The 26,707-nt window shown below is 44.3% G+C and overlaps 2 protein-coding genes across 2 annotated transcripts; one reads left to right on the top strand and one right to left on the bottom strand.

Annotated features, from left to right (window-relative positions):
* Positions 1–1,294: 1,294 nt before the first annotated feature.
* Positions 1,295–17,980, top strand: Pig-l (phosphatidylinositol glycan anchor biosynthesis class L). The gene is made up of 7 exons (XM_077676656.1): positions 1,295–1,949; positions 7,261–7,360; positions 8,791–8,881; positions 8,974–9,041; positions 10,911–10,942; positions 11,054–11,184; positions 12,137–17,980. Exons 1-7 carry the CDS (start codon positions 1,718–1,720, stop codon positions 12,296–12,298), a joined length of 816 nt encoding a protein of 271 aa, XP_077532782.1. The 5' UTR covers positions 1,295–1,717; the 3' UTR covers positions 12,299–17,980.
* Positions 17,981–18,612: 632 nt separating this feature from the next.
* LOC144145150 (protein HGH1 homolog) lies at positions 18,613–26,559 on the bottom strand. The gene is made up of 5 exons (XM_077676653.1): positions 26,351–26,559; positions 25,089–25,512; positions 22,821–22,946; positions 20,847–21,033; positions 18,613–18,912 (listed from the first exon to the last, which is right to left on the bottom strand). Exons 1-5 carry the CDS (start codon positions 26,433–26,435, stop codon positions 18,673–18,675), a joined length of 1,062 nt encoding a protein of 353 aa, XP_077532779.1. The 5' UTR covers positions 26,436–26,559; the 3' UTR covers positions 18,613–18,672.
* Positions 26,560–26,707: the final 148 nt, after the last annotated feature.

Here is a 26,707-nt window from a genome sequence, read left to right as displayed (position 1 = left end):
TTATATCAATTATAACAGTTTACGGCAATGTATGCTCAGTTGGATGCACGCCTATAAGCATGAAAAAAAGGAAATCGCCTCGTGGCCCACTATACGGCTACGCGACCACGCATGTGAAGGAAATTGAATAGAAAACAAATATTTTGCTTGCTCTGAGTGCACAGTGCCTAGTTTATTGTCCGCTAGACACAGCTGGAAAAAAGTCCGTGATGCTCCTTTGTTTCGGACATCGCAAGTGAAAGACTTTTTTTTCAGCAGTGGCCACCGCCGCGTGGCCGCTGCTGTTTCTTCAGTTCCCATGGCGACGGTGAAAACGGAATCAACGGTTGATGCTGTTTTCACTATCGCCATGGGCACCGAAGAAACGACGTAGAAGGTCAACCGCCTTGAGAGTGTGTGCGACGACACTGGCACGTCGAACCTGTGGCCATAGTAGACCAGGGCATCTTCGTCGTCGCTTGCGGCAGTCTGTCCGGTGACATCTGCGACAATAGCACATCGGCATCGACGTTGAGAGAGCCATGCTCCTTGCTCCGCCTCCTGACTGAGCAAGGAGCATGGCTGGCTCGGCTGCGCGTGTTGACGCGGGAGTTTTGAAACAGCGGTGCCGAACGAGTGTGGAGCTCTGCGGAGCACTGGACGCGCCGCGTTGGAGGAGTTTTTGTTGGGAGGGGAGTCTGATATTGTTCATTATATCCATTGACATGACTGTTTTAGTTCGTTACAGCGAGGTTTCAAATGCATGGTTTTGTATAGAGATTCCAAGGGGAATTTCATTTACTTTATTATATCCATTATTTCATTATATACCGTTATGTTACAACGAGGTTTGAGTACTGCTGGGCAAGATGAGCAAGATCCGGGACACCGTGCATGCACAGAGTTCATCTCCAAAGTGTTACTGCCCAGCTAGTTGAGAAAGGGAAGTCAGCTGATTTTCAGTACAGAGGGATCCAAGCATGGAGGCGTCGGTTGCATTTGTGTATAGATGCTACAATTGGTAGTGTATGGCCTAGGACTAATGAGCAGCTTAGGCCAAGGGTGCGAGGGTGCGTTCATTTGCATCAGGCATCAGGACGCAGCTTCGCTATGAAGTTTGCTTTGCCGCAACGCTTTTTCTTGATAGGGTCACGTACGTGACAGGCGGGTCGTCTGCTACGGACGGACGGACGGTCGGACAGACAACAGCACGCAGGTGTCAACTGCTTCAGAGTTACCTCGGCTACAAAGTTGACTTTGCTGCAGTGTATTTTGTGCAAAAGTAAGGAATGTGCAATTCGCAGTCTCAAATTCGCAATGCGGTCGAATTTACTCTTGTCCGTTTTAAGCACGTTTATCCTATCGAATGAGAGTTGTGCGTAAAGTACGCATTAGAGACGCTAAATAGCTTTTATCTCGTAATGATAGCGTTTATTTCTTCGAGTTAGCTCTTTTCTTTCAGCAATACGCTACTTTTGGCCGCCGACCAGCCCTGCGTCTGGCAACAAGAATAGCGTGCGGACGTTTTTTTTCTTGGAAGCAGTGCGTCTGCTTATGTTTCTCTTCAAAATATTTCCGCGCTACCAAACCGATGTTTGGTAATGTTCCCACTGCAAGTCATCCGGTGTTTACCTTGCAGAACGTCGCGTGCTAAGCGATGAACATAGCGTCCGGACGTCGCACGCCTTCGGCGGTGTACGGGTTGAGATAAGCGGCAAGCGGCGTGTAGCGCGGTAGCATGGAGTACGGGTGGTGGCTTTCGTTGAACGTTTTCGTCGTTTCGGTGCTGCTTCTGTTTTACCTGTTCGTGTGCAACGTCTGCCGACTAAGGACGCGCAAAAATATCGGTGCGGCAGGCCGGGTGCTGCTCGTGATCGCCCACCCGGATGACGAGTGCATGTTCTTCGGGCCTACGGTGGTCGGGTTACTGCAGAGGAAATGCGAGCTGTATCTCCTGTGCCTTTCCAATGGTGAGTGCGCTCCGCTACTGTAATGCCTGTAATGTGTATGGCCTCAATACCAAAATGATTCAACCCTGTTCGCAAAACTGGTTGCATCCGTGCGCTGAGCTTGTTGGGCAGCCTATTTTTAGCGCTAACTATAAGCAAGTAAATAGTAATTCACTCTTGAAATAGTAGAGAGAAAGTAGTGAAAATAGATAGTATATATTTCACTGTTTTTGCGAAGTGTATTTACTTTCCAATAGTTGGCGCTAGATATGACAAATCATGCTTTATATAAGGCTCTCTAACGATTCCGCGAAATCACTGGAATGCTTCGAGTAAGCAAAACGTGTGTGAGTACACAGTACTGACCTAACACACTAGTTCGTACAGACTTTTTGCTGTTGCATGAGTTTCCAGTCTGCCGCGTTTTGCGAACATGCGCATCTCACGTTCTTGTAGCTGGCGTAAAAGAGGTACGGCAGTGCCCGAGTTATGAAATTATTGGCGAGATGATGAAAACAAAAATCTTGTGGTCCTTCCTTTTATACATCTAACACTCTTAATGTAAAGTCCTTGCCTGCTCCTATTTCATTTTGCTCGTATACATTAGCTAAAACCCGCTGTTTCCTACAAATAAAAATTGAAAAAAACCCAAAAGTGCTAAGTGGTCTGTTTTCATGACAAGAGTCGTTGCCTGCAAGCTTAGCAAATCGCTTTTGTTTGAACAAGACAGCTTGCTGCACTGAAATAGCTTTAGCTGAATCGAGGTAGTGTTGCGCATCGATATTTGTGCTTGTACTGTTTATTTTTATGATAACTGGAATGCGCTGAGTTCTAATTGTATACTTGCATTGAGGATAACCGCTTCTTTTTAATTACACTGTACAAAGCGTATGCTCCTGTGTTATCTGATGGCGCCTGGACTTGGAGTTGCAACATTGCTTTATGGCAACGTCTTGCTTAGTTGAACTTCATGTAACAAAGAGACGTTAACGAAAAGATGCCAGCTCAGCTCGTTAGGCCGCTGGCTAGCAATTAAAAAGGAAGGGTGGTTTGCGCAACTTGGCAGTGTAGCCTTTCTTGTAAACATCAATCATCACTGCTGGCAGCAGATTGTCACCCGTCACTGAACCTCTAAGCAGGCATTGGCTGTAAACTAACATGAAAGGCATCCTTTTGCTACGGGCCGTGTTCAAAATCCATTCAGTAACGACAAAACGTGAAATTAAACAGCGAAAGCCTAAGTTTTCAGGCCACAGCAAAGGTGATAACAGGATTAAAAGGAAAAAGGCTGGGTGAATTTTCCTCGACATTCGAAGGGCACAACTTTGCTAGTTGGTTTACTGGTGTCCTATTGTAGGACGGTCCCGTTATACACCGACATTTGTGAGTAGATGCTGAAAAACATGAGCAAGTCTCGCAGAAAGGTTTTTCTATAAACAACTTATGAGTGGTAGCGACGTGGGTTTATACCTCAGAAAGTTGGTGAAACAGTGTGGAGGTGAACATTTGTAGGGTACACGCACGTGGAGGGATGCAAGGGAGCCACCTACCCAAACTACTCGGGTCGAAGTGTGCAAAATAAGGAATTTTATTTTTTTACGAGTGCAAAAATGCTTTTAGTTCAATCACTTACAGCCCCTGGCTTTCCATTTCCTGCTGACAAGATTACAGCAGCGCATTGCTGTTCTCTTGTATAGCAGAAGCATACCAGGTCATTTTGGACAGGTTGCGTTGGGATGATGAGCACGTTTCAATGAGAATTACCCCCTCTCACTAAAAACCCTATGCACTGTGTTTCTCTCATTCCACAGCCCTAACATAACGCTTCAAAAAATGCAGGAAATTATCTTGGTCATACTCTTGAAAGGGGCTTTCAGTTTGCCTTGTTCCTGACTTCGGGCTTTTAGAGGTTTTCGTGGAAATCAGAGATGGCAAAACTACTTCTAAAACGTAATTAAATTAAAGTACTCATTACTTTCCTAGAATTTTCTAAAATGTAATTAAATTACAGGTGGCCAAAATTAATGACATTACATTACTATTACTTTTCAAAAGTAATGAAATGACTTTAACAATACTCTCATCACTCATACACTACCATCTCATATACACCTTATTTACAGTGCCATACATTGATATGTCAGATATTTTTATTACATCTCGGAAGGAGCTGTGATTCAAAGTCTGCATCAGAAAGGTGTCCCCGTTTATGCGACAAAGTGTCTTTTGCCATGCTAAGTAGATGCTGCGCTGGCGCGGATGAGGGCATGGTTGTGTGGAACATAATGAAGAACTTTCTTCATTTTCGGGTACCCTTCGAAAACAGTAAGATCAGTGATGCCGCTGCTCCTCCAACAGTCGAATTCATCGCTTGACGACTGAATGGGCCCAGTCCTCCCGATCTTGAATAAGTACCGTCCCCCCTCCAGGCACCCGTGAGTCACCCGCCGACCACACTACGGCATCAGCATTTCTGTGTCACGGGTGCGTTCGTGCATCCACGCATCCGGGTGTCAAATAGCGCCAAAAACAGCCCGGATAATTCGGTGTGCCAATAAAGAAAAAAAAAATACTTCGGTGCGCTGCAAGAAAATTGTGTTTGTCACTTATGCGATGGTCCAGCTTCGCAGGAGCGCGCGAGTTCAAAACATTCGAAGGAACTCGGACAATGCTTTGCAGCGACGAAAGACAAACGGTTCACGCGCTTCCAAGCTTATCCCCGCCGGATGAAAAAAATGTGCCTTCCTAGCAGCGGGCTTACACCAGTGACCAGTGTAACGAAGCCTTGAATACGATCTGCACATTTTTGTTTAACCCGACTGACTGTCGCCACGGCATTTCCGGAACGCATGAATAGGGAACGAAGAGGCACGAGAAAGCAGGCAGAGCTCTGATCGAAGCGTTGTTTCCTTCGCGTTCGTAGAGTTCCAATGCCCAGAGACTGTCTGGGCATTGGAGCTCTACTTGGTCAACTTTTTATCCGGTAAGAGAAGTGGACAGGCTATATCGTAGTCCAAAGTAATTGGTAAAGTAATGGGTAATTTTCATGAAATTACTGGCCTGAAGTAATTTATTACATTACTAAATTACCAACACTCAAAAGTAATTCATTACATCACTCATTACAGCACAAAGTAATTTAATTATTGTAATTTTATTACTGCCAAGTCTGGTGGAAATGTGTGAACCTAATTCAAACACTGTGCAGTAGAAGACAGTGTGCCGTACAGGTGGCAGAAGGTCAGACTGGGCAGCACATCACACAGGTTGCCTGTAATTACACAGCACCAAAACAATGGAAGAACATGCAGAAAAATGAATATGAACGTGAGAAAGCCTGCCTGCCCTGTTTGCTGTCTGTTCTTGCGCTTTCAAGTAGTCGTGTTGGACATCACTGGAGTAGGTGCAACGTCAACTAAAGTCGTAACATTGTAGGATGGAATCGTAATGCCGTAAGAAGGCACTGGAACACTTGCAGTGCTGTCGGATGGGGCTTCCATAGAAACTTTGGCACCATAGAAACTTCGTTTTAATTAGATGGGCAATAAGGGTGGAATAACTTTGTTGCAACTGTAAGATAGCACTCTTCGTAGTGCTTTCAGCTTTTGTTCGGCACAAAACTGCCTTGATTGTTTCAAAGAAAATAATTAAAGCAGCTGGCATTTCTCTCGCATGTTTTCATGTCGTCTTTGTTGTAATGCGAAAGAGCACGTCACAAAATTCAAAAAGTGAGCCCAGCTGACCACACCAAAGCTGACCACACCAAAGTGTGGTGCTCCTACCTACACCAAAATGTACAAAATACCTGCACCTGAGTGGCAATCAACAAGTTGAAGGCTGGTAAGCAGCGTAGACAATTGCGCTGGTAATCTTTGACTGCTCTCATTTGGCTGTCATATATGTGCTGCAGTAAGAACGGTGGTTCTTGTGTTCCCCCGCAGTTATTTTGAATCTGCTTGTGCTCCAACAAAAAACATTTGATAAAAATTGAAGCTAAAAAGTACTAACGATACCTAAGCTTTGTCCTGGGATGTACTTGGAAATGCGTGAGCATCACTCTCCTCCCCACGAGTGTTGTGCTGCTCAGTTGTTGGATGTATAATATAATGTTAAAAAAAAAAAAAGGCTACGTGACAAACCTGCCATGTTTTCACCTTTCTTTAGCTGAGTTTTATTTGCAGAATTTCTTCTTTAGATAGTGTTGTGGCAACAATTCGTAGTGCTCCGTTGTCAGACTTCACTTCTCCGAGCGACGACACCACTGTCTTGGGCAAGCACAGTGCTTTCCGGCAGCTCGCCAGACAATGTGGGATGACAGTGTAGACGCTTACTTCGTTGTTGCTGCTGTGTTTTCATATCTCGGGCACAAACTGCGCACTTTAGGCGAGCTTGTACTACCTTGGAGGTGGTCCACTAGATGGAAGAAACTAATTGCTTCCAGCCATTTTTTTTTATTTATGCGGATCTTGGCATATTAGCGAAGTAATGCGCATGTGGTGTTTCGTGCCATGAGTGAAGCAATGCATGAGCAAAAGTGTTCCGGCCCGTACATTGTGTAGCAACTCACACTCACAGCAGTGCAAACCAGGGACGTAGCCAGAGGGGGGATTTGGGCCAGGGCTTAAACCCCCTCCGAAATATTTTCCAGGCAGCGCGTAAGTGAGGCTTAGTGTTCCTTTCGGCAAAACTCCTCTCTTCCGATGACCTATAACCCATCAGATAAAACATTTTGGCTACGGCCCTGGGGCCAACTATTGCTATTTGAAAGAATTATTACGGAGTGCTCCTCCCACAGGGTGCATTGTTCAGTTAGTTTTTGGAGCACAGTGTCATTGCCTGAATACTTTTTGCACTGTGTTGTCTGCATGGTGTACTTCAACTCGTGTAGTTTTTCGTTTAACCGTGTGTGAATGTGTACAATCTTAACTTATTTCTGAAGCGTAGAAAGAAGTGAAAATGCCTGGTGCCCTTCTTTGTGGCTGCCACGTAGCAAGTGCAGAGGCATTATGGTGTTCAGCAAAAAAAGATGTAAAAATGTCCATGTGTTTTAAGACTATTATCAATTTTGTTCTTCTTGAGACACGTTCTGCATAGCATGCGTGCTAACCACCTGTTGCAAGCTACCGAGCAGACTCTCTAGGGTCGTCACAGCTGTCATGTGATGTGGCCACCAAATGACGGTTCCCATCTAGATTTGGAAACGCCATTGAAGGCAATAGTTGAAGCCTTATAGGCTTAGTGAATACAGCAATCGTGCATGATAGATGAATTCTGTGTGGTGTGTGCGCCCGTTTACGAGTACTGACCCACATGTGGTTGCTTTGCTTTGCAGGCAACTTCTACAGCCAGGGTTCTGAACGCAAGAAAGAGCTGCACAACAGCTGTCGTTCGTTGGGCATCCGGAGCGACAACTTGATAATTGTCCAACACAGGTGATTACATTTGGGCATTTTTGGAGTAAAGTAATTAACCATCATCAAAGCCATGTAGGAAGGCCCTGGCAACATCTTGTCTCTTCAAATGGCCATGCTGCTTCACCCCTCTCCCCCGATTACTAAACATTGTTGCAAAATTCGTTATATTTTTCCTAGAAATAGAAAAATGTTGTGTCGATCGCTTACCGCCCCTGGCTTTTCGTTCATTGTCTGCTTACATGAGTGTAGCGGAGCATTCTGTTTGATTTATTGCTGCATATTGAAAGGACACCAATCCTTAAAATAATGAATGTAAGCTGGGGGGCTCTGACAGAAATCAGCTTCATCCTATAGATGGTATTCACTGAAAAGTTTAGCTGTCAATTTCTTTGCTTGTCGACCCTGGAAACGGCCATAAACTTGGCTGTGCTACTGCAGAAAAAAAAAAAAAAACGCCGGAGTGCGTCGTCTGCTCCATTCCAACCAGATTGTCAACGGTGGTGTCAACAGAGATGACATTAATCGCACTCACGTTGGAGTCGAGGCATTTGCGTCTGGTGGGGCAGGGTTTGGAACGTCGAACACACGTCATGTGCTTAGCACTGTTGGGAAATTGGGGTTCGGGGATCCACCTTGGTAGCATGGCTGGTGACCGGAGAATTTGATCAAGAGACCGATGCTTGCTGATGAAAGAGAAAAAACTTTATACACATATTTACATGATGAGTACAAGTTTGGATGTTGTGCCTCGAACGAATTGCACAGCCAGCAATAGCAACACCGCCTTTTTGTTCATGCCAAAGTCCCTAGAGTTCTCCTAGGAAATTCAACTCCCAAATGTCTGGACCAATCACAGACCCACAGTCTCACGCACTAGGTTCCGCCATTGTGCGAAGCCGTTCTGGTTGCTTGCCCACGTGACCATGAGGGAAAGGGTGCGAAGGCGTCGCTAATGCGGGGAAACATTTTTTCCAAGTACGAGGCGCGCCTTGGTGCTTGACTAATGCTGCTCACAGATTACCGATTCCATGGCCCGTGCCTCTGAAGTCTTATCCTTTCTTGTCTCTGCTGTCTCCATTCATTAGAATCGCCCGTGCGGGGATGGCTCGCCTCGCCTCCCTTGTTTCCGATTAAGTCACTCAGAGTGGAAGGGGTGCGGTTGATGCAGGGTTGGTGAACCGCCGTATTCAATGCAGATTGGCACGTGGCACGAGCTGATACCGACGAACGCACTAATTAGTGCCGAGGTCCGCCATCCCGCGAAGCACGACGTAACCATTGACGGTGCGCTCACATGGTTGCCTGCATGCGTGCCTCGCGAGTGAATACAACCTATACGGAACCCTGTAATATTAATTACCACGAGAAGAGTTAGTTTGTACGAAGTTTGTGTCGGGCAATATTATAATCCACGTGCTAAAGTGCTGCTGGTCGCCAATTTCTTCCAGCAACATGCCGGATGACCCGGAGTGCATGTGGAACTCCAATCTTGTGGGCAGGATTGTGCAGAAGTATGTAAAATGCCTCTCCATAGACTCTGTAAGTAATGCCACCTGTATTTACAGTACACAGAACATTTCTCACATGTCACACTTGCACTAAAACCAGTTTGAATGTTTTCGTATTTGCAGGTGATTACATTTGACCAGTCGGGTGTCAGCGGCCATCTGAATCACATAGCCATCCACAAGGGAGTGGTGTAAGTGTCAAAAAAATGTGCCTTGAAGTGTGCCACTTATGTCAACTTGTGAAGGGAATTTAAACCAATGCGGTGTGTGTAAGTTTCTCTAAATGCTTAAAGCAGTACTGACACGAAATTTTCGTGTTAAGTTTTTTCCGCTGCTATGGGTGCCTACCAGCAAACTAATCGTAGAATGGCACATCAGACGGTCGATGGCAGGGCAAATAATTATTTACAGCCTCGTTTATTCGTGTCGGTTTCAACTTCGAATAAACGAACACTGAGGCAGCCACCATAGCGGGAGGGCGCTCATGACGTCACCGTTCTCGTCACACCGCTGCTGGTACAGACGCACGCCCAGACCGGCGGTGGTCTCTACCATCTTCACGTGCTGAGCAGCATGACATCAGTCCCAAGACCGTGACATGATACATACAGTGGAGCGGCACGCGCCAACTGCAGTCAGTGCGTTGGCCACTTCATAGAAGCCCTCATGTTGCCAGTTTGAGCTCAGGAGGAGTAGATGGCGTCATGCTGATGCCGATTGCGAAAGGGTATCGTTCTGAGCTTTCTTGTGCGCGCAAAGATTAAAATTGATTTAAAATATGTTATACCGAAAAGCTACTGTTGGAACTTGCTGGGAGATATCTCCATATGCAAAGGAAGCCTTTTACATAGTTATCCCTGCTTTGAAATTTTGTTTCAGGACTCCTTAACAAGAGCCAACGTTCACCAGAAGGGATGGGGCTCAAATGAGAAGAAATGTTTCAGAAACCCCTTCAGTTCTGTTTGTAGAGTGCTCTACAGTGCGACACAATTCGTGCTGTTTTGGTTATTCAAAGTTGCCTGTGGCACAGTGCTCTAGCAGCGCACCTGCCTTGAGACATCACCTTGTATTTCCAGCGGTAAAAGCGCACGATCTATACGCCACATTTTTGCACAAGCTTGTTATACTGGTAGCTGGGTGGCTGCTGACCACAAAAACAAGTAAAACCACGTGCTTTTTCTTTTTTTCGTCAGTGCAGCTCATCCCTACGTCAGTGAAAATTAGTCCTGGCTGGCTAGCATATTTGTTTATTCATTCTACAACCATTCCCTCTAAAAAGCAAAGTGCTTTCAAGCACGAGCCTTGACTGGCAGTTAAGTAAAAAAATAAGTATTGTTTATTCTGCAGTGACGCATTGCTTTGCCATTTTGTTTTTCGTTCGTGTTGCTCAAGTTAACAATACGGGAAGGTGGCATCAGCAGAAGGAAATTCACACCCGTTAATTAGCAAACAATTTTAATTAAGTGTGGAGCACTTTAGGGCACGCCTTGTCGTTGTAGCTCGCTTGTTAGACCCAAGTAGAGCTGGCAAACCATCGTAGCCACTGTCGTCGTGGTGTAACCCAGAGGCTTCGAAAGCCAAGCGGTTTATATAGTCATAAGCGCTTGGAAACTCGTGAACCACTGGCGCTTGTCATACATTTCCCCGTTGTTTAGCGCAAAGAAAACTGTAGGTACATTTGAGGCAAAATATACGTAATTAACTGGCAGCGCCCGCGTTCATTTGGTTAGGAAAGCTCGTTGGGTTGGTTTTTACGACAGTAAGCGAAAAGAAGTGGCAGTGCAACGCCGGCACGTGCAGGAGGGAAAGCAAGCACAAAAAGAACAGAATTCCCGCTGGCGCAGTCTCAGGCAAGGGGCATGCGAGCACTGCGAAGGCAGGAAATTTGAATTGCATTGGGTGGCATCAGTGAGTGGATAACAATGCCACAGCCCATTATGGTGAATCGCTGCTCTGTGCTTCCGACAGCTTTCACATTGAATCACTTCTCTGCACTTCCGACAGCTTTCACATTGAGTGGAACGGCTTTAATTTTTTTTTTCTCTTTTCCTTTCTATCAGGGGCATACTGAAGAAGGATCTGGCCCCTGCAGGTGTGTATTCGCTGGTGCCACTTATTGGTCAGTGGTCCTGGGAAGTTCTAGTTCCGCTGAAATGCGCTGATCTCCGTGCACTGCTCTTTCGTTTCTGACTCCTTGGTGAAGGCTGTCGGCTGTTTGTGCTCGAGTCGGTGAACAAGCTGAGGAAGTACGTGGGGCTGCTGGATGTGCCGCTCAGCTACCTGTTGGCGGAACACGCCTACGTGCTGCCCTGGAGCATGGTGTCCCTCGTCAGGGTGAGTCTTGAATGAAGATGACTCCTTCGGAAGACTGAAGTCTTGCGAGTGCGAGATAATGATCCTTATTGGTGATTTGTCCCTAGACGTGGGGGCTTTGAATGTGATGGCTGACCTTTGGCTTGCTTCTTGTGCCTTCGCTTTGTAACACCTTAGCTATTTTCTTCTGTGCAACTGAGAAAGCGGTGGTGTAACCTAAAAGGAATGTTGCTTCCAACAAGTGCAAGCTAAACAAGTCAAAGTCATGTTGAACGACTCAGCCTACTGAAATTTCTGCACAACATGCATGCACTGCACTGCGGAGGCAGTAAAAAAAAAAAAAAAGTATCACCTTTTTGTGATTCAGGTTGTTGAACGGTAGTCTACTGGAATTTGTATTTTTGTGGAAACTGAAACTGTAAACTATGAAAGCTTGACGACGATGTTTCGGTGGGGGGGGGGTGAAAAAATGAAAAGGCCATGTGCACGTAGCGTTCAAATAATACGCATGGTGACCAAACACAACTTCTGCTCTCGTTCGCCACATTGAGCCATCGAATAATACGCATGGTGACCAAACACAACTTCTGCTCTCGTTCGCCACATTGAACCATCGAATAATACGCGTGGTGACCAAACACAACTTCTGCTCTCGTTCGCCACATTGAACCATCGAATAATACGCGTGGTGACCAAACACAACTTCTGCTCTCGTTCGCCACATTGAACCATCGAATAATACGCACGGTGACCAAACACAACTTCTGCTCTCGTTCGCCACATTGAACCACCAAATAGGCACAAAATAAAAGCAGTGATGTTGCTCTAGACATTAGTTTTGTTGTCTTACCTTGACTGGCCTGAGCGTTGATTGGAGCTTATTTTTAACAAGACATTCGTTGTGCCATGCAGTCGTGCTACCACAAAAGAGAACGAAGCTTGTGTAACTGATAGGACGTTGCAAACCTTTCAGGCTGCACTGTACAAACACCGCAGTCAGATGCTGTGGTTCCGTCACCTGTACAGCTTCTTCTCTCGCTACATGATCGTCAACACCCTGTCTGAGGTCACCATCGACTCCGAAGCCACCATCACCAAGTCCAGAGTCACTGTCAACAAGGGCAAAGAGGACTGACTCGTATGTCGCCATCCAGATCAAAACGGTCTCCGTCCCTTTACAACTCGCCGTCTTTCCCGGTTGAACAGAGTCTAGTGAGAGGAAAGCTTTGCTTAGTCGTAGAGCGGTAATCAAGAAGTCAAGCCACTGTGTCGGGTGTTTTTCACTAATCAGGTGCCATATGTTTAGGCAGTGTGTATTTTACACTTGATCTCTTTTAGATGAGCTGTGCTACGTCCAGCTTTGTTTTGAGTATAGTATTTTGTAATAAAGTGTGCTGTCTCCCTTGCATGTTTTTTTTTTTCAAGGGAACTTTTGTCATTTTTGTCAGTGTGGGCCAGTAATGATATCAGCAGCTCGCAGTAGTCATGCAGGGCTTGTTAAAAGGGCCCTGAAACACTCTTTGCGGACACTATGGAGCACTTATGGTCCCATGCAGCATAGTTCGCATTATCTTGTCTGGCGAGAATTTTGCTCATGCGTATTGAGATGCTTGTTTGTTTCTGTCCTGCACACGTCCTCGTACAAGCTCTAGTTTTGTGCCTTTATCCCACAGGGGTGTCACTAAAATTGCTCAATTTTGGCACTATCTAATGTGTGTGCATTAAAGTAATAAAATTATCAGCCCAGTGCTTACAACTCACGGCTTTCTGTACAAGTAGTATTTTTAAGTATTACCAGAGTCCTTCAATGCTTTACTGGTCACGAAACTTCGGCGCTCGTTTCATATAGGGAACGCGGGCGCCACTACTGGCGCCACCGCCGCAGGAAGGGCATACAGCCGCCACGCGCGCGGCATGTTTGCCAGCTCTAGCTTGCCGTGAAAACGCTCGCTGCTTTTGGTGCCTGCGCGCTCATTAAGCGTGTTTTTTCCGATGAATCGTCCAGGCATTGGGTATATCACCTGCCTTCAATAGTGTTTTATTTTTCCATATAAATTACTGCAGGCTTCGGGCGCGAACGGCAACTGCTTCTGTGTCCCCCGGCACAAGCGCTGCGCCGTCGTATTTACGGATTTTTAAATGCCTATTGCTTTTTTTCTTAAAGCAAAGGTTGTAACTACCATACATACGGTAGCTCCGTAATCACGGACAGCTGTAGGCCTATCGATAATACAATAAAAAAAACTGAAAGCAACCCAGTACGCCTCGTTCAGACTATGCTTAATGAATGCGTTGATTGCTCTGAAATGCACAGAACGCTCAGAGAGATAGCCCAATAATATTGTCGTTTGAGAATATGAAAAACTTGAGAATATGTAAAAACGCTGTAGTAATGCATAGGATCAAAACACGAAGAGATATATGTTGCCCGTGGGTCTTTCCGCTACCACGCTTTGCAATCCTTGCAAAAAAAGGACTCGCGAAAAGAGGAATAAAACTGATTTTTATCACACGCAACAAAAAAATTTTCAATATTACGAAGGGAGGCAAAAGAGCGTGGTCCAGCATACAAAAAATTATTTTCTGCGCTGTGATGTGCAGCACACGGAGGAAACAGAATATTGCCACGTAGCCAAGAACGACGCAAAGTTTTTCTGAATAAAGTTTATTAAAGTGACCTCCTGCTCTATAAAAGACTAGAATGAAACACAAACGTCGAAGAAGCAGTCTGCAGCGTGACGTGCACAGATGAACGCCCATAAAGTGAGTTGCGTGGTGTTTGCTGTGCATGCGTTATTCTCGGAACGTTATTAATTTCACACCCATGGAAATGACAACGAGGACATTGTCGAAGAAACAAAAAAATCTAGTGCCAAGGTGATACTCTTTCCATATCAAACAATATTGCCCAACGGGACGTACGACAAAAAGAGAAAACGGGTGCTTTGGTTGAAACACCAGATAAGGAAACCGGAAGCGGCCGCGCGCAGTTACAAAACAAACAAAAGGAACCCTAAGGGACAGTTCGTGGAAATATCAAAAGTAAAAGCACCAGGACATCCCAAAGCTTTTTTTACATGCGAGCCTGGGCGCAAGGTAATAAAGTTTGCAAACAGGTAATGAAGCACCGCTACTATCTGACTGATCTGACAAAAATCCAGCTTTAAGTTAGCCTTGTACAATTATAGGTCCGGGATGATGTCAAAAGGGTACAGTAAAACCCCGTTACAACAGATCTGCTTACAACAGACATTTGGATACAACATACTGATTTGCAATGCTTGGTTAGTCTTCCTATCTGTACCATTGATTAAACTTCCTTTACTGCAGATTCTGTTACAACATACATTCGGATAAAACAGACCAGTTTGAAAGGTTAACAAGTCCACGTTTGCATCTCTAAAGTGGACTTTTCAAGTGCAGGCAACCAACCATTCATTTGTTAGGTACGTTTTCAAAGTTTGTGCTTCTACCTCACACTTGTGATCAAACGAAAACAATTTGCAACCATTAAAAATAGTTGTGAATTAGTAGAAGTGAAACTTCTTGCACCCACTTGCAGTATGCACAAGTGTGATGTCCTGGCAGTCAAGTGATAGGATTTAGAATTTAAGTGTTATAGTGCAACAGATCAGATGCTTATATATGAAAGTTACCATCATTAAAACCATATATGAAAGTTACCATAATTAAAACAAAACAAAAACGTTTGCCCTCATACATTATAGATGGCTAAATCTCCAAGCTTAGCAATGAGATCTTTACTTGCATTTCATTTATATTCATGTGAAGACAATGGAAATGCAAATGTAGGTTGAAGACGTGAAAGAGTAATATTAGTATGAGTGAATCAAAAGTTTGAGGGGGTGCAATACAACAGGAGCCCAGCAAATGTAAGAAGAGTCATGCATGTGATTTTGTGATGTGCTTCACAGTGTCACAAGAGGATGAAACTGCTGAAAAACACAAGTCATCCTGAGGGTTTGTTGGCCTAAAATACCAACCTGTTTAAGTTGTAACTGAATCTTGTGAAATGGCCAGCATAAATTTAGTATTGTGTGATTTGTTTTTAACAGCTGAAAAGTCCAAACTCTTGTTATAACAGACTTCATCCATGATTCCATAAAAGTCTGTAGTAACAGTATTTGGATTGTTCATACTTCTTTTATAGCAGACTGAAATCATGATCACTATCATGGTCTGTTGTAACGAGGTTGTACTGTATATTGCTTTTTGAGGTCTCACACACATTGCATTCTCACATACTTAGAATCGAAGCTGAAATCTCCCGTTTTTTGCCTTGGAATGGCGCGCTCCATTCCTCACGCAGCTCCCCGTCGCTCGGTAAACCAAACAAGGAACCTTTTTCTGTTGTACCCTTGTACCCAACGACATTCTGGGGCACAACACGTGTTCGGCATCGTCGCTGCACTACTTTCAGTCACGTCGCAATATCGCAAGATGCGCATGCGCGTTACATTTCTTTTCCGCACAAAACAAACACAACACGCCGCGTCTCCGCCGTTCGAGCTAGCACAACGCCGCCCGAGGAGTGACCTCAGTGAGATGGTGGCGCCACCGAGCGGCGGCCAAACGCAGCATATGAAGCTCTCCCATTCAGTTACGGAGCAGTTTCATGACCAGTAAAGCATTGAAGGACTCTGGTATTACGGAAAGGAGTATGCATATGGGAAAAACTTGGTGTGAGCAAAAATCAATGGATGCTGTCCTGAGTACTTAGTTTCTGTGTGTTGATCAGTGGAGCCAGTGCTTTGAGTTTTTAAAATTTAAATCTTACAAGAAAACAAGGTGGTTGCCAGTAGGGGTTAGAGTTTTTGTAAATCTGTCTGTTGTTGAGTCCATTTTTATTTGTGGGGAAGCCCAGAGATCTGTGGAAAGTCAGCTAAACCAAATGCTGCTGTACACAAACTGCTTGAATGCATGAAGTAGCCTATCAAATTCCCTTTTACAAGGTGAATGCATGTCTTGTGACAAGATAGACGATAAGGTAACTTTAAGAAATAAGGTTAGCATTAACACAATTACCGTAATGCTGGCAACGCTAATTAGCAACAAGTGTCAGCGTCGGTGGAGAGCTGACAAAGGAAGGACAATGCTTGTGCATTGTGAAAAGTAAACAACAAAAGCGGTATATAAATTCTGAGAATTGTCTCTAGTTATGGTGCCTCTCTTTTTCACCACCTTTACATTTCCTTGGTGGCATTGAAGGAACACGTCAATAGACGGTGCCATGTTTGGGTTTTTCTTTTTAAAGCGAAGCTGTTAGCCTTTAATTGGTCAGAAAATGTCGTGTCGTAAACAAAAAACCCAGGCAGGCCCCAGCAGTTCTCGCCCAAGACGCCGAGCGCATGCGTCAGGCTAATCAGGCATGCAGCGTAGAGCTCAGAATTAGTTTAGGGAAACCACAAAACAAGCATCGAAACCGCATGATGGATGATGATAAGGCGCCTGTGAACAATGGGACCCCCCCTCCCCATGTGTTCCTAGTGAAGAATATGTTTGCAGATTATACTTGAAGGCTAGGCAGGACTAGTGTCACTAAATAGAGCGGTTCTTGCCCAAGATGCCGAGCGCATGCGTCAGGCTAGGCAGGATTCATTCAGCATTTGCCGCCAGAGAAGCCGAGCGCAAGCGGCAAGCCCGCTGAGACGACGAGAAACATTTCACACCCTCCCCCATCAGCATTTGTAGTGGTTTACAACAGCTTCGCTGGACATTCACTTTCACAGGGCGGGATGGCGACCATTTGTCTTCTGGTTGATCATGTTTGGGTGCTGCATTAGATACACCTATGCGATTTTGTTGATTTGTTTTCAGTTTTGTATGTTCTTATTTTTGGCACGAATGATTGTTGTCAGATTTGGTTATCTCTTTTCTTGTTTGTTCTCGCGTTGATTGCGTGAGGGTGCCATAAAAGGTAGTAGACTTTAGTGACTTCATTGCTTCATTTTCAGTTTGTTTAATTTCCTGCGACAAAAAATGGTTGGCAGATTTTGCTAGTAATAGCCAAATTTCCACATTTAGTTACCTTTGGCCTATTAGGGCAACTTTTCAATTCATTATTAATTTTTTTTTCTATGGTCTACTTTTACTCTATGATAGCAATTAAATGTCCTTAATTGACCAATTTAGCATTTTTCTACATATACAAGGTGCAGTTTGTGTTGTGGTACTCAGTAAGAAATTCTTGAGTATTAAAAAAAAGCTGACCAACAGCAGGAATTTGTGTGCTGTGACACATAATGTTGCGATGACCCATTAAAGGTGCATATGACAGGGATTCAAATTTAGTGCTCGAGTGTTGCAAATGTTGCAGCATTATGGGAGACTGTGCCGTCGGTGGAAAAGCAATATTTAGCTCATAAGTCCTTCAATCTCGCATTTGCGAGTTTATTCACCATGTTCAGAATGTGTTTCAGGGCCCCTTTAAAGGCAGCGCTTTGAAAAGATTTCTGCAATTCACTTAAATCTACCCACTGTAATTTTATTTTGCTTCATCACCTTTACATTCGAAATATTACCCGACTACATCTATACAATGCCTTTATGCCTGCATAAAAAATATCCTATTTATGTTGTCACTCAAGATGACTGGTAGTGAGGAGTTTTTAAGTTTGTATTCATGCTATTTCGTGGAAGCTGGCACAGTATGCAGTCTAGAGTCAGTTTGACAGCAAGTAATCAATGTGTTGCTTTGTGTGCCTTGACAAGCCCTGTTGCATTGGTTGATGCCTTCTTCTGCTGGTAAATGCAGTTTACTTTGTTTTGATTTCAATAAAAACGAAGTTTGTAAAAAAAAAAAAACCAACTCTCAGCCTTTTTTTAGATACAACTACTCTGGAAAAACAGAGCGGAAGCTCTGTTTAAACAGTACTTGTATTCAATGGCAGTGAGATGACACCCGATCCCGTGCACTTCCATTTTAAGCGCAGAGCACTTTAGGAGCTTGCCTCGTCATCGTAGCTGGCTCACTGGACCCAAGTAGAGCCACACGGCGTTCCATCGTAGCGGCTGTCGTCGTGGCATAACCCAGTGACTTCAAAAGCGAAGCGGTTTATTTAGTCTGAAACTCTTCCAAAGTGTTCGAAACTACTGAACCGCTTGCCACACATCTCCCCGTTGTTTAGCGCAAAGATAACTGTAGGTACATTTGAGGCAAAATATACGTAATTAACCGGCAGCGCCCGCATTCATTTAGTTGGGAACGCTCGTTGGGTTGGTTTTTACGATAGTAAGCGAAAAAAAGTGGCAGTGCAACGCCGGCACGTGTGGGAGGAAAACCAAGCACAAAAAACAAAACTCCCGCTGGTGCAGTTTCAGGCAGGGGGCGCGAAGATGGGAAATTTGAATTGCATTGGGTGGCATCAGTGAGCGGATAACGGCGCCACAGCCCATTATGGCGAATCACTGCTCTGCACTTCCGACAGCTTTCACATTGAGTGGAACGGCTTTAATTTTTCTCGCTGCTCCTTCTGTTCTTCCTCTCGTTCACTCGAGTTTGAGCAGCTCCTTGCTGTAGTTGTCAAACTTCTCCACCAGGTGTTCAGGAATGTCTACCTCCTTGAGGTTCTCCATGCCGGGCTCTGGCTCGTCGCTGATCAGAATGTCCACCAAGTTTTCACACGCCACCACGACGGGTCGGCACTGTTCCACCTTGTGCAGTTCCCGCAACACGTAGTAGGCACCAGAGTCCTTCACCTGCACTCGGCACTTCTTCGTGGCACACAGCTGGAACATCGAAAGAGAAGAGCGAAGTGCATTGAAGTTCCTGCTATCAGCTTGGTTTATCCACAAGCTGGGCTGGGTTGCAGCTTTGCAGACATTATTGAGGGACCCTGGTTCTAAGTAAAGCACAGTTACTACTTATAGCATAAACCATGTAATAGCATTAACCTGCAAGAGTGGTAACTTTAAAGTGCAAGTGCAAATTAGTAGCATCGAACATTGTTCTTCGTAGCGAAGTTCCCTATCATATGTACAGGGCATACAAAAGATTTAAGAACATTAGTTTTCTTATTTCTTTTTCATAGTGTAGGTTTAAGTGCTATATATAGAAACAAAACTGATCACTGGTTATTATTCCATGACAGTACAAGGTGGTGAAGTAACAAGATTAATCAGCACGCTTATTTAAAGCCTACAGCACATTAATTTGCACTATCACTGGTAGAGCAGTAAGGTAAAGTTTAAAGAATTATTTAACTGCACAGGGTGGTGCAACAGCTAGAGGGGAATTATTAAAGGCAAATAGTTTTTTTTTTTTTGCCTCGTAATGCGAAGCTCACATTTTCCATGTAGTTATCCTGTAATTTTTTTTTGAAAAATTCCCAAGCCTTTCACATCATTTATCACACTTCGCCCCTTTTTTTTTTTCGCGCTGGAGTGAGACCTCACAAACTATGAGGGCATCAGCAGTGCATTCTAGCAGTTGGCAGAAGTGGAGGCCAAGTGCATCGTTAACATTTGTGAGCACACCCGCCAGTGTTTTCTTACTACAGACCTCACAAGCTTTGCCAACCTCGGTCCTCCTTTCACAGACTGGTGTCACAAATTGAGTTCAGGAATTGGCTAAGTGGAGCATACTCATCACTTCAATTTTTTTGTTGATTTCTAGTTTTTTAGCCCTGTGCAATGCGCCAGCAGGTACAGGCAGGTTTGAACAAAACACACAGTGCTGGACAAAGACAGCAGACAAAGGTAGGTCTACCAGAGCTGTGACCCGTTTGTTCTCATTCTTGTGTCCAGTAACTTTTTTGCGTGTGTTTGCTTTTTGTTCTTCGTAAACAAGAATAAAATAGCCCGAAAGCAAATATGACTAAAGTGTGCCGTTGCATAAGGGGGGACATGGCTCTTAAAACACTTTCAATTTTTTAAGTTAACTCTGTGAAACTTGTCAGTACTGCTGCATTTTTTACACTGATTTCAAATATGCCATTAATTTCTTAGTAAGTCGAGTAGTTATAAGATAATTAGAGATAATTAGCCATCTTTGGAGGAACATTAGACAAAACTCGTAGCCATAAAACTGTAATCATTATATTTTCCAATACTATGAACCCTGGTGAGTGCAATAAGAGAATAGGTTTTTTGATGCATCGCTTGGAACTAATGTTGCAGCTCATTAAACTTTGGTGTTAGAAATGGGCACTCAAAATGGTTCCTTGCCACTGGTGCCACCAATGTTTACAGAGCTGTAAAATTAGTTTTAAGCAGTGCATCAAAAAACCAGTTCTCATAGTGCACTCACCAGTGTTCATACTATTATTGAAAAATATAAAGATTACAGTTTTATGCCCATCACTGTTTTTGTCTACTGTTCCTCCAAAGATGGGTAATTATCTCTAATTATCTTGGTAATTAATTGACTTAACTCAAAAATAATGCCATACTTGAAATCAGTGGACAAAAATTAGACTGATAAGTTTCACAGAGTTTACTTAAAAATTAAAGGAAGCTGTTTTAAGAGCAGTGTTCCCCCTTAAGGACAAACCTGTATTGTGCATTTCACACCCAACTGACCACAGAAATCTCTGCATACAACCAAACCCAAATTTCGTTGGGGTTTAAGTGTGTGTTCAATTATCTGCACATCCCGTTTTGTGCCTTAAAAGTAATTGCATTCCACACATCTTCCCGGAAGCTATGCGAATGCACTTTCCCACCTGGGTGATGGCCTCGATGAGCATCTGGCGAATTTCAGGGCTCTCCTCTCGCCGCTTATCACTTCCCAGGTATTGGAGGTCAAGGGGAAGCTTTTCCATCTCGTCCTCGTCTAGCTCTTCGGGACCGACGAGAGGGTACAGCAGTCGTGGCAGGATGTCCACTTCAGCGCTTAGGAGCCATTCGTTGCTCTCTGCAAAAGAAGGTCATCAAGCTCGGGTTTTTCTTTTTACTCTTTTAAATTTGTTTTTGTTTGCGCTCATCGTATCTCGGGGAATGGGGGCTGCAGGCGGAGAATTGCACCTGGGAAAGCATACCAAAGTGTTCGCAGAAAACCACATGCATGCGAGAGTGCAATACCACTTGTCTCTCTTATCAGATACGGCGTCTGCAGCACAAGGTCTAGACAGGAAGAAAATAGAATCAGGGCTAATGCACAGCTAAAGATGCGAGCGCTTGCCCTTCGGCGACTAATAAAACATTTTAATGCATTATTGTTTGGTTCTCGCTTGCGTCTCTGCCTCTTAGAATCCCTGAACTGCCTCAAGGTGAAGAGCAATGTGAAATATTACGGACACCAAAGCAAAAGGGGGAGAGGGTGGGCAAGGGTATTGGAAGCTAATGAGGATTTGATTATCATTTGATTATCATCAAATGAGGAGCACACCTCTGCCACATATACACTGTATGACAGTTTGATTTTTACACTAGTATACACGTGCTGGTGAGATTTGGTCTTCATTTCTGGCACCATGGCCACAGTAGTACTAGCGAACCAGGCCATTTGCACTAAAAAACCATCCTTGAGCATGGGGATTGGTTCAAGCACACTGCAAGCAGTGCCTTGCTTGCACAAACATACCTTTCTATAACTGAAGCACGGGAAGGAGATTGTCAGGTCGATTTGACTTATCAGCATAGCCAGGCACAGAACCAAACTTTATTGCTTCTACCATGCAGCATTTTCACATCGAGCCTTAATTTCACCAGAACCGTAACGACATCGCACACAAACCTGTTTGCAAAATCGAACAGGCAAGCCTCGAATAGCCCAGAAAAAACTGTCCAGCCAGCCACACACAGACAAAAAGCTAGTATACTGTAGCTCATATAAAGGGAGCAAATGGCCTGGTTAATGACGCGTGACTGAGGCTCATTAAGAAGCCATCTTTCTCTGTCAGCTGACAATCAACCCCTAGACACATGGGCAGCTTTGAAATGGCTAAATCGATCCAGCCACCTACTGGGACATGACGCAAGTAGTACGCCTCGGCACTCTTCTATACAGCCTGGCCAAAGCAGGCCATCTATGCACGGCTGTGTGTGTTGACACAGCTTCTACATCAGCAGTGAACACAACATCCGTGATTGCCCCTTCAGCTTCAAAATAACTGCCACAATTAGAAGTCACTATTCAAAGGTGAGTGACAGTCTGCTGTATGGCTAAAACGATTTGCCGTGCGAGCAAAACACAGCGATTCATTTCACGTATTTTGAAAGATTCTACAGGCACTTTCAATATCTAGCAGTTCAGAACTGAGTGTGCTCATTAAAGTTGCACATATTGGGTGTTTTGCCGGTTTCTGCCAACACCGACTAACTCTACAGCAGCCGAAAACAAATAACCAGGATGTTTCTAGCTCTACTTTTGCAACGAGGTTGCTCGCTTAAAACAGGTTTCAACACAGGAGGGCTTAGAATACTGATAGAGCATTAATTATAATTAGCAAAAAAAAAAAAAAAACTTGAGAAAGTTAACAGCTGCTACGCCAGCATAAAAGCTGGATGAAGTTTTTTTTCTCTCCATCATTGACCCAGAAAGCCGGGGCAGACTACCAGCGGGTTTTTTTAAAAATAATTTGGCTTCAAAATATGGCGGCCCAGCAAATTCCGACGAAAGCTGCGCACAAATATGGTATGATAACAAGATGTGATGACAACTCTGAACACTGAGATAAGAATGTAAGGGCTTGTACTTGCCTGTTTCAAAGCAACAATTCCGCAGCACTCCAACTGCACCATGCTTTCGGACTGTCGAGGTCTCCAGTGTAAGAAGTGGAAAGAGTTTTTGAACCCGCTTGGCTGTTTTATCCAAGAACCACCTGTAGTGACGACAAGCGCTTATTTATTACGGAGGCTAGCACAGTAACAGCAGCATGTACTGTCGTGATAAACTGAAATGCGAACAACGGATCGCGTGGCTTTCAGTACATGCCGCGCATCCTGGCGATGGGCCACGCATGCGCAGTGCAAACACGTTACGAGAGTTGGTGTCCAACGTTGATATGGAAACACCGTCGTTCGGCGTGCGAGCGTTTTGGTTTGTCTTCCCACTATGTTCGGCGCCAGCTCACACAAGCGTTATCTAACTTCGTTGCTGCGATGAGTGAATACGGCGCACGAAGCTAGCTATCTTTATTTTTGATTTCGTGCTGAGCGCCCAATGGACGATGGAAATATGATGGTCTTTCCATATCAAGGTTGGTCACGAAGTCTCATAACTTGTTCGCACTGCACATACGCGGCTCGTCGTCAGGATGCGCGGCATGTACTGAAAGCCACGCGCTCCGTTGTTCGTTTTTCAATTTGTAACGACAGTACAAGTCTAGTACTGGTAGGGCAACCTGTTAAAGGTTTTCGGGATGCCTTTCTTATCTCTGATATCTAGCCCTCTAAGAAGCTAAAGGATGCAATGTTGCATTTTTTGTATGCTGTCATTGCTCTCTCAGCGAAATTCCTGTCTTCCTCCTCGTCAGCAGAGTGAAGTTTGCAAGAGAGAGAGAAAGACCCAAAGGGTTCTTGTGCCTTCGCAATTCGCAGGCTGACTTAATCATAAGCAAGACAGAAGCTGCTCACAAAAGTATGCTCAAGTCGATAGCTTCTCCTAGTTTCTAGGTGAGGACACGCAAAAAATGCTTTGCCCTTGCCCTGGCAACATATCTGCGACGTCGAGGTTTGAGATTGGAGCCAAGTTCCCAGTAAGCTCAACTAGGGACAACCACCTGAGACAGCTAGGGGGAAGTCATCATATTACACACGAGATTTCAGTTGATAAATCTCAAACTTTATAGAAAAACCTGAAGTAAAAAAAATTCCTCGGGTCACTTCAGTCCGTTTACATGCTTTGAAGACAAAAAGCATTATGGATTGATACTTTTCAAAGACTTCTTTACCGCTTTTGTTCCTTTATCCTTTGGCATGAATAACTTTAAAAAGCAGGCTGGCGACACGTCAACATTTTTCGCAGAATCGGAGTACAGCCCCGGTTCAATTCCCGTATGAACTGAAATGTGCATTTTTTTTATTTACTCTTCGCAGTGGCGGCCATTATCTGTACCAGAAAACAACAACAGTGATGACGCCGTTTTTTCAGAAGGGCCAAGAAGATAAAATACAGCTTTGTTTAGTTTGAAAGAACTGGCCTTTGGTAACTCACTCAGCACCACTCCAGCTGTGAAAGACAGTTTCACATTGAAAAATTTTCACATTTTGTGCTGCAGTGACAGACTATGGGTAAGAGTGACGCAATGAACACCAGCACTAAAAATGTAGTTATTGGTGTGTTAACCGCACGTTAGCATTCAAGCGATACAATCAAACGGAACTAGAGGCCCAGCTACAATCTATGTGTCTAATCGCACCAACAAGATTCCGCAATGTCGTAGAGATGTCGCCAGAATGTAACTCAAAAGTCATAACTGCTTTATCTGTTTTTCTGAATAGTATCTCATTATTTGTTTGATGTTTGCAATAAAATTGGAATTATTGTTATTTGGACAAAACAGTCTTTCTACTGAACCAAACTTCAGCGATAAAACTATGGGACGACTTGCCTTGCCACATTGCCATCATCAGTAACTACGACGCATTCTGCAGAGCCCTGTCAGATATGTAAAAAATTTCCACGATCAACACTGTTATGTTTGTCTGTTCCATTGAGTGCCACATAGGTTCTTTTTCTCTGCAATGTTGCATTTTCACATCCAAAAATGTAATGTTTACATAACGTTACATTCGCTGAGAATATTTTGTACCACTTTTACGGTGTGTTACAGTATGTTTCTTACTTTCGTTTTGTTTTAAATTGTTCGCCCCTTATGTAATACGCCTTTCTGGGACCCTTAATGTACTTTAAGAAAAAAAACTTGTTATGCCCTCAAGGCTCCTTTCATTCTATTATTAAATTTGTGGGGCAGTTTGCAATCGTATTTACATTTGGCTCAATGTTCCGTAGGAACACTCACTCTCTAACATCTCTCAGTTGTGAGAGGTTTGAAAACATGAAGCTGACGTGGTCGAGCTTCTCGCTGCTACTTGACACAAGCACTTGCAGAAGATGGTCGGCCTTGTTTGTCGAGCTCATCAACGCCCAGATTTTTTTTGCTCCTTGCATGCTTCGGGTCAGGTTAGAGAGAATGGCAGCACACTGTAGTGTCCTCGCACTGTCAGACTCTGAGAGCAGGGCTTCCAGCAAGTTCTCCAGCAGGGCGCCGTAGTTGTGTTCCGTCAAGTGCTCACAAATAGTACTTTTCGATGTAAAGTTCACCAGGCAGCTGAGCGCTTTTGAGGTTGTTTCCGCATTCTTGTCGTGAATCAGCAAAGCTACTGCTTTCAGCAAGTCCCAGTTCCTGCGAAGAAGGTTCAGGCCATCTTCGGTGTCTATCAGGCCTGAAAATAAGAGTTGAATAGCATTCAGTGCGCACTGTCGAAGCTAAGGGACAACATGCAATGGAGTGACACTATCTCAAATGGGAACCAGACATGGTAACAATTAACTCAGGAATCCCTATTCAGCACTTCACATAGCGCAGTTAAAAACGCGCTCTGAAATGAGGAGTTAGCAATTAGAAAGATGGTAAACAGTTTAACAACACAACTTGCCGTGTATGTTGGCAAAATCATCATTAGGAGACGGACGGCAAATTGAAATCTGAGGAACTCCGCATTCCATGTTCCGCAACGGGCGCACCACGCTTCTGCGTAATATTTGCATTGCGCGCGGATAGATCAAAGGAACCTCCCATAATTTGTGTCGAGATGTCAAGACAGAAGCTATGCAATCAGCAATTTTGCAGTAGCAGAATTCTGATTCGACGGGAGAAATGCGTTGACAGGAACGATGCGGTCACCCCCTAGTTCATATACTTGTTCTTTTGTAACACCTTGGATCCCCCCCCCCCCCCCCCCCCTCCCACACACAGATATTTCCCTTCTGACTTCCCGCTCTTCAGCGCATCTTTCATTCAAAACTAGTGGATGCATCCATAAAGGGGGTTACCATTCATTTACAGCCCCCACAATCTGTAAACGCCTCCACCGGCCTTTACGCCCAGTTCCGAAAAAACAGAATGTGGCATCTAAGCCAAAAGAGAGCGCCAAAACATTCGAAATTTCCCCAAGCAAAAACAAGTTCCAAAAACAGAACAAGGTATGTAAAGTTTTAAGTCGAATAAAGAATGTGAAACTATTTGAAACGTCCCCGTGCAACAGCAGTCTGAACACAAACCTATAACATAGGACAGCGCCTGGTGTTTCACAGCCGTCGGCGCTTCGATGGCCAGAAATTGGACAAGCTCCTGTTCTGCTGTCATACTTGCACTAATTTCACGACGATTAGATATTTTGCTCGACGATCCTAAACCGAGAATCTGTGGTCCGCGTGTAGCACGTGTTTCGGCGGCGCCATCAAAACAACTAGCATTTATCCTACAGGCCGGCCTAGAGAGAACGCACTGATTGGTTGGGTCAAAGAATAGGGCTGTTTTGTGCTGCCCTCAAAACCGCATACGGTAAATAAATTTGTCAAAACTTTCCATTTCTAAGTAATTATATTTCAAAACTATTTAACAACGTGTACTTAAAA

Source organism: Haemaphysalis longicornis, unplaced genomic scaffold (genome assembly GCF_048455015.1).
Source record: "Haemaphysalis longicornis isolate Haplotype H1 unplaced genomic scaffold, Haemaphysalis longicornis Haplotype H1 scaffold_7, whole genome shotgun sequence".
NCBI lineage: Eukaryota > Metazoa > Arthropoda > Arachnida > Ixodida > Ixodidae > Haemaphysalis > Haemaphysalis longicornis.
The sequence above is the reverse complement of the archived record's forward strand: the minus strand, read 5'-3'. Positions and strand labels throughout refer to the sequence as shown.